The sequence below is a fragment of the Rhincodon typus genome, chromosome 11, assembly GCF_021869965.1.
Source record: "Rhincodon typus isolate 14 chromosome 11, sRhiTyp1.1, whole genome shotgun sequence".
Taxonomy (NCBI): domain Eukaryota; kingdom Metazoa; phylum Chordata; class Chondrichthyes; order Orectolobiformes; family Rhincodontidae; genus Rhincodon; species Rhincodon typus.
Window position 1 is genome coordinate 6,193,337 of NC_063342.1, and position 8,148 is coordinate 6,201,484.

Below are 8,148 nucleotides of genomic sequence, written 5' to 3' on the forward strand. Positions count from 1 at the left end.
ATCCTGGTAAATCTCCTCTGCACCCTTTCCAATGCTTCCACATCCTTCCTATAATGCGGTGACCAGAACTGTACACAATACTCCAAGTGCGGCCGCACCAGAGTTTTGTACAGCTGCAACATGACCTCACGGCTCCGAAACTCAATCCCTCTACCAATAAAACCTAACACACCGTACGCCTTCTTAACAACCCTATCAACCTGGGTGGCAACTTTCAGTGAAGTAAGCTTAAAGAAGATGTGAAAGGTGAATTCTTTTACACAGAGTGCCTGGAATATGCTGCCAGAGGAGGTGATGGAGGCAGATACAACTGCAATATTTAAAAGGCATCTTGACAGATACATGAATAGGCAGGGAATAGAGGGATGCAGACTGTGTAGAGACAAAAGGTTTTTAATTTAGAAAGGTATCTTGTTTTGGAATAGATTTGGTGGGCCGAAGGGCCTGTTCCTGTGCTATACAGTTCTTTGTTCTTTGTTTGTAGTGGAGCTCCCCAGGAAGTCAATATTGGGACACTTGCTTTCTCTGATATATCCAGATCTTGGTGCACGGGGAACAATTTTAAAATTTGTGGTCAGTCCAAAACTTGAAAACAGTGAGGAGGACAGGACAGAACTTCCAAAGGTCATTGACAGGTGAGTGGAGTACGCGGTTAGGTGGCAGATGAAGTTTAATGTGGAAAAATGTGAGATGATGCACTTTGGTACAAAGAACATGGAGAGACCCTTTAAAATAAAGGTCGCTATTCTAAAGGAGGTACAGGAGCAGAGAGACCCAGGTGTATATAAAAACTGAAAGAACTGCGGATGCTGTAAATCAGGAACAAAAACAAAGTTGCTGGAAAAGCTCAGCAGATCTGGCAGCATCTGTGAAGGAGAAAAGAGAGTTAACGTTTCGGATCTCTGAGGAAGGGTCACGGACCCAAAACGTTAACTCTGTTTTCTCCTTCACAGATGCTGCCAGACCTGCTGAGCTTTTCCAGCAACTTTGTTTTTGACCCAGGTGTATATGTTCATTAGTCAATTACAGTGGCAGCATAGGTGGAGAGAGCAGTTAATAACGCATTGAATATAATGGGGACATCGGTACAAAGTAGGTAGGTTATGCTGAACTTAGATAGGACACTAGTCAGATCTCAGCTGGAGTATTTTGTCTAGCCCTGGGTTCCACACTTTAGAAGAAATGTGAACACATCGGAGTGAGTACAGAAGCAGATTAAAAGAATGGTTCCAGGGATGAGATACTTCAGTTATGAGGAAAGGTTAGAGAAGCTTTCTTTGGAGAAGAAGGCTAAGAGAAGATCTGATAGAAGTTTTCAAAAGCATGAGGGGGTCCAGATAGGGCAGACAGGGAGAAACTGTTCCCACTCTGAAACAGATTGAGTACCAGAGCTTTGCAAAAGAAGCAAATGTGAGGTGACAATAAAAGAACTTCTTCACATGGAAAGTGATTGGGGCCAGGAATGCATTGCCTGGAAGTGTGGTAGAGGCAGGGTCAAGCGAGGTATTCAAGAGGCCACTCAATAATTTTTAAAATTGAAACTTTATGGAGAAAAGGCAAGCTATTATGGCTGTCATGGTAGCTCAGTGGTCAGCACTGCTGCCTCACAGGGCCAGGGATGCGGGTTCGATTCCAGCCTCAGGTGACTGTCTGTGTGGAGTTTGAACATTCTCTCTGTGTCTGCGTGGGTTTCCTCTGGGTGCTCCATTTTCCTCCCACAATCTAAAGACGTGCAGACTATGTTAATTAGCGATGGGAAATGTGTGTTAATGGGATAGGGTAAAGAAGGTAGGTTTGGGTGGGGATGCTGTTCAGTGGGTTGTTGTGGATTTGATGGGCTTAATGGCATGCTTTCACACTGTAGGGAATCTATGAATTAGCATCAAGTTAAAATGCTCAGGGAGCTGATGCAGACACAGGGGCTGAATGGCCTCATTCTGCCCTATAGCAATCTTATGATCCTGCATTATAACCCCTATGGAGGAGCATGATGACCCAAGGTGGTTGGCGGGGGGGGCACTTCACAGGAGAAAATGACACTTGATATTGAGCCTCATAGAGAGCTGTTAGGGCAGATGACCATACGTTGGTCAAAAGAAGGGATTCAAGGACCATTTTCAAAGTGGAGCTGGTTCGGGGGCTGTTCCAGAGTTTAGGGTCCAAGCAGCTAAAGGTGCAGCCACCAATGGTGGTGGAATGTGCAAGATGGCAGAACTGGGGAGGTCCAGCGACCTTGGAAGGTGTAAGGTTTGTCAAGGTCACACAGGTAGAGAACAGTAAGTGTTCAACATTCAACGTCACTGTGTTATTCAAAGAAATAGTGAGAAATTAAACTGGGACCATATAACATCAGCTTTTCAGAAGTGACATACAAAGATATGAAAGATACATGAAGACCACTATTCAGGTCATTGGCAGTGTTGAATTTTGGCCCTTGTTCATTGGAGGTGGGTGGGGGAGTCTGGCCCCATTTTACCCCTGGTCTCATCCTGCCTTCTGTTAATTCTAATCCCCAGACCATTCCTCAGTCCCACTTCCCATTCTCCCTTCAGTCGTAGCCCCAGCTCTAAACCTCAGTTTTATCCCCAGCTCTCCTCTCTTGTTTCCAATCATCAGTCCATTACCCACCTCCCTCTTGAAGCCTCAGCCTTGACTCCTCCCCTCAGTCCATGACTTCAGGCTATCAAAGACTGTTATACATGCTGAGCAGAAATTCCCATCACATCAGATTGTTAGATTCTTCAGTCAAACCGCAACAGAAACCGAACAGAACTTGAAGTTGGTGTAAGGAGGTAAGGCAGGAGACTGCCCATGTGGGGAAAAGTACCAGACTAAAGACTGTTTGAATCTTCAGTGATGTTGGTTGAGAGGGAGAGATCCACATTGTTGTCTGCTTTGGTACAGTAGTATTGTATAGAATTCCATACTGTACTGTGAGCTGAGGCACTTTGTTGTGCAGAGTAAGGGGAGCTCTACTGTGTATCTAACCGCGTGCTGTCCCTGCCCTGGGAGAGTTTGATGGGGACAGAATAAGGGGAGCTGTACTCTATATCTAACCCCGTGCTGTCCCTGTCCTGGGAGTGTTTGATGGGGACAGTGTAGAGAGAGCTTTACTCTATATCTAACCCCGTGCTGTCCCTGTCCTGGGAGTGTTTCTTGGGGACAGTGTAGAGAGAGCTTTACTCTATATCTAACCCCATGCTGTCCCTGCCTTGGCAGTGTTTGATGGGGACAGTGTAGAGAGAGCTTTACTCAGTATCTAACTGCATGCTGTCCCTGTTCTGGAGGTTTTTGATAGGAACAGCGTAGAGGATGCTTTATTCTGAATTTAACTCCTTGCTGTACCTGCCCTGGGAGTGTTTGATGGAACAATGTAGAATGACTTTTAGTCTGTACCTAATGCTGTCTTATACCTGCCCTTGTCCTGAGAGTGTTTCTTGGGGACAGTGTAGAGGAAGCTTTACTCTGTATCTAACTCCATGCTGTGCTGTACCTGGCATGTGGGTGATGTGGATTTTGGGGAATGGTTGTGGGGCAAAGTAGAGGGCTGTTTACTCTGTATCTAACTCTGCACTGTGCCTACCTTGCAAGTCTTCATTGAAGACATTGTAGAGAGAGATACTCTGTGTATCTAACCCCGTCCTTAACCTGTACAAACGAATACAGCACAGGGTTCGTACCTGTACTGGGAACATTTAATGAGTATGGCATAGAGGGAACTTTACTCTGTGTCTACCCATATGCTGTACCTGTCCTGTGTGTGTTTGAAGGGGAAGGTGTAATGGGAGCTTTACTTAGATCGAAAACATTCCATACCTAACTCTATAAAGCTCCAGCAACTCTCTAGGGAAGATATAGTTTGACTCAGATACAAAACAAAACTTCCTCTACGTTGCCCTATTTAACACCCCTCAACCAGCTGACATATAAGGCACTGAAACTGCAAGATTCAAGAGAAAGTTAATTCTTCTTATTTCTGTGCCTGCTTACTGGTAACATTAAGACAATCCTATCAGCAATGGAGAGCAAGCAATGTAACGGAGATAAAAAAGGATTTATTCTCAGTGACGTTGTGGTTGATAAAATTGAACTAAAATCCTGGAGAAAATGCTAGGCATACGTTTCTGTGAAAACGTTAAAGTTTCAAGGACGTTTGGAGAGCTGAATAAGATTGGTTAAAGGGCTAACAAAGATAAATTGACTTATTCAGATCACAAAACTGTGCTCGCATGTCAATCAACGCCACCACAAAGCTGTGAGTAATTTCTAAATATAATTTGTAGCAAGGGGTGCTCAGAACAGGGGATGTTGTAACAGAAAGTCAAGTCTGGAGGGCAGATGGCTGATGGCTTATCCTGGAAAGCATAAAGCGATCTTAAAGTAATAAAATAAGAATAAACTACAGTAGATTCTGAAAATCTGAAACAAAATGACGGAGAAACTCTGCAGCTCTGGCAGCATCTGTAGAGAGATAGAAATGTAGAGAAAGTTAATGTTTTGAGTTTGGTATGACTTCTTCAGAGAGCCATCCTACTTCTCTATCAGCAGAGGTAATACATTTGAAAGCTGCATTAGTACTATACCTGATTTATATCAATTTTTGTTAATAGGATTCGGTTTGATAACAAGTCTGGGATGGGTAAAAGCATAGATGCTGAATTAAGTATGGCAAACTTTGATGTGACAGGAGGTTATTTGATCACAGTGGTATTGTCCTGGTAATGGAATAGCCTAGACAAACAGGAGCATTTGTTAGAATATAAAGCAAATGCATGAACTTAAAAAACAACAGCTTCACTTAAATTACTGGAGCACTAATGGAGTGTCTCACAGAACATTTCTGGTGGGATTGGGGTAGAAGGGAAGGGGACTGTGAGACTAATGGGTTGAGGTATGAAAAAGACAAATCAGTCTTCAAAGCCCCTGACCATGGGAAGATTAAGATGCAGTCCAAGGTTCGGATCCAACTGAGGCCTGTGTTATTCACCAAATGTTAAAAGGGCAATAAATGCAAGTTGCATGAGGGACTAATCACTAGAAAAAAAGAAAGTTGATGTGTGATATGATAGAGGTCATTAAAATGATAAAGGAACTCTGAAGGTTAGATGAAGTGAAGAATAATCCAGAGTGGTACGGTGGCCCAGTGGTTAGCACTGCTGCCTCACGGGACGTGGGTTTGCATGTTCTCCTTGTGACTGCGGGGGGTTTCCTCCAGGTACTCCGGTTTCCTCCCACAGACCAAAGATGTGCAGGTTGGGTGGATTGGCCATGGGAAATGCATGGTTACGGGGATAAGGTTGGTCTGGCTGGGATGCTTTTTGGAGGGTTATTGTGGACTTGATGGGCCGATTAGCCTGCTTCTGTGCTATAGGGAATCTATGAATTATTTGGGTGTCCAAATTGAGTCCTAAGTAAAACACAGTCTCAATTGAACAATAAATTCAGGGCAATCTAACAAAGATGTGCTTAAAAGATAAATAAACATTAGGTAGAAAGGAGTCAAAGAATATCCTGATAAAGTGAGTTGCATAGGGATGTGGAGCAGAAACACCGGCCTGGACATATCAAACTGCTTTACGCTGCGCTCAACTACAATGTAGGTAAATAAAATAGTATATTTTTAAAAATACTTGCTGTGGATATCAAAGCAAACAGGAGGCAAAAGCTTTGCTAAATATTAAGAACTAGAATAGTGAAGAAGAAAGTTGGTCCATTCATAACTGCTGAAGGTGAGACCAGAATGGATCATAAGGAAATGGCAGACTTAGATTCATTGAGTCATATAGCACGGAAACAGATCCTGCGGTCCAAGCAGTTTGTGCAGACCATAATCCCAAACTAAACCAGTCCTATCTGCCTGTGCTTGGCCCATAACCCTCCAAACACTCCTTATTTATGTACTTATCTAAATGTCTTTTAAATGCTGTAACTGTACTCACATTCACCACTTCCTCTGCAAGTTTATTCCACACACAAATGACTCTCCATGTAAAATTGCGCCTCATATTTTTTACAAATGCTCTCCTCTCACCTGATAAAATGCCCACAGTCTTGAAATCCCTGATCCCAGGAAAAAGACAAGTGCCATTCACCTTATCTGTACTCCTCATGATTTTATAAACCTCTATAAGGTCACCTCTCAACCTCCTATGCTCCAGTGAAAAAAGTCCCAGCTTATCCAGCCTAATGTTTATAACTCAAACCTTCCATTGCTTGGCAACGTCCTGGTAAATCTCTTCTGAACCCTCTCCAGCTTGATAATATCCTTCCTCAGAAAGACAACCAGAACTGGACACAGCATTCCAAAAGAGGTCTCACCAATGTCCTGTAAACCTCAACCTGACGTCCCAGGCCCTGTACTCAAAGAGCTGAACAATGAAAGCAGGCATGCAAAGCACTTTCTTACCCACCCCATCTCTATGTGATCCAAATTTCAAAGAATTATGTAACCAAATCCTTAGGTCTCTCTGTTCTACAACACTTATGGGTGGCATGGTGGCTCGGTGGCTCAGTGGTTAGCACTGCTGCCTTATAGCACCAGGGACATGGGTTCAATTCCACCCTCAGGCAACTGTCTGTGTGGAATTTGCATGTTCTCCCTGTATCAGTGTGGGTTTCCTCTGGGTGCTCTGGTTTCCTCCCACGATCCAAAGATGTGCAGGCTAAGTTGATTAGCCTTGCTAAATTGTCCATAGTGTTCAGGGATGTGTAGATTAGGTGAGTTATAGGGGGATGGGTCTGGGTGGGATGCCCTGAGGGTCAGTGTGGACTTGATGGGCCAAAGGGCCTGTTTCCACACTATGGAGATTCTAAGCACTTGTTTTTTGCTGTAGAGGAAGTGCAAATGCAAGCAATAATCGGTTAAAGGGTCTTTGTGATTGAAGATAACACTTCAAAACAGTAATGGAGAAAATGTTGGAACTTAAGTTCAACAAATTTCTGAGGACCTGACGTTTTTTCCTCCAGGCTATAAAGAGGAATGGGTAAAAACGTGTTGAGCTGAGGTGATGGTGTCATGATAATGTCACTGGATTAGTAATCCAGAACCCCAGACTAATGTTGTGGCAAAGTGGATTTGAATCTCACAATGGCAGTTGAAGAAGTTTGAATTTACTAAACATAGAATTAAAAGGCCAGTTCAATGATGATTATTTAGATCAGTAACATCCTTCAGGGAGGGAAATCTGCCGTCTTTATCTCGTCAGGACTACATATGACTCCAGACCCATGACAGTGTGGTTGACTCCAGTTGCCCACTCTAATGGCAAGGTACGCAGATCAAGGGGTAATTAGTCCCAAATTTCCAAAGCTCGCCAGATTCAGCAAATTGGTTTATATGTTGGCAAATGCCATTCCATTATTTAAAGTCAAAAGAAGAAATCAGCGATAAATTTTCTTTCTTAAAATGAGTCACACCGAGCTGATTTTCACCCAATGAAGTATATCCAGGGATTGAGGGATATCAACTAATCAAAGGGCAGGATGGGCATTGGATCTGGGGCTATTTGAAGATTTGTATACGGTTATTATGGAGGGATAGGTGGAGCTCACAGCATTATTAAGCTACAACGCCTGTGACATTTTTCTTTCTTCCTCGGAGTTGCGTTTGTCGTTTCTGAAATACACTGCTACAGAACAGTGGAATTGTCTAAGAAACTGTTGCCAAAGTCCACAGAATGTGTACCAGAAGCATGAAGACACTCTTGATTCTAAGCGCCATCCTCACGATCGCAAGGACGAAAACCTTTGAAAGGTGCGAGCTAGCTCGAATCTTCAAGTATGCTGGATTGGATGGTTATGAAGGGTACAGTCTACAAAACTGTGAGTTCCAGTTGCTGCTCATAAACAATTGCCCCACTTACAATCATAGGTCTGCATAGTATCTCCTGATTATTCTGAATGACATTTATAAGGTTAATGGGTAATACATTTGGCTTTGCAACATTCTAAGAACAATCATTTAATTTTTTTTAAAAATGAAGATGTAATTATGTATATATTTATATATTTTTGGAATGAAATGATTGAATGAGAGAAGGTTCACTCAAATGACTACTGAGACAATGAGATAACACAGTGTGGAGCTGGATGAACACAGCGGGCCAGGCAGCATCAGAGGAGCAGGAAAGTTGATGTTTCGGGTCGGGT

At 43.1% G+C, this 8,148-nt stretch overlaps 1 protein-coding gene across 2 annotated transcripts in view; it reads left to right on the top strand.

Annotated features, from left to right (window-relative positions):
* Nucleotides 1-8,148, top strand: part of LOC109921123 (lysozyme C-1-like) — a 43,750-nt gene that overhangs the window by 20,952 nt on the left and 14,650 nt on the right. The window contains exons 1-2 of one of the 2 annotated variants that reach the window (XM_048603360.1): nucleotides 393-635; nucleotides 7,601-7,821. In XM_048603360.1, coding sequence (XP_048459317.1) covers nucleotides 7,677-7,821 — 145 coding nt within the window. In that variant the 5' untranslated portion in view covers nucleotides 393-635; nucleotides 7,601-7,676. Of the gene's footprint in view, nucleotides 1-392; nucleotides 636-7,600; nucleotides 7,822-8,148 lie in introns of those variants that run through there. The other variant, XM_048603361.1, reaches the window with a different exon arrangement.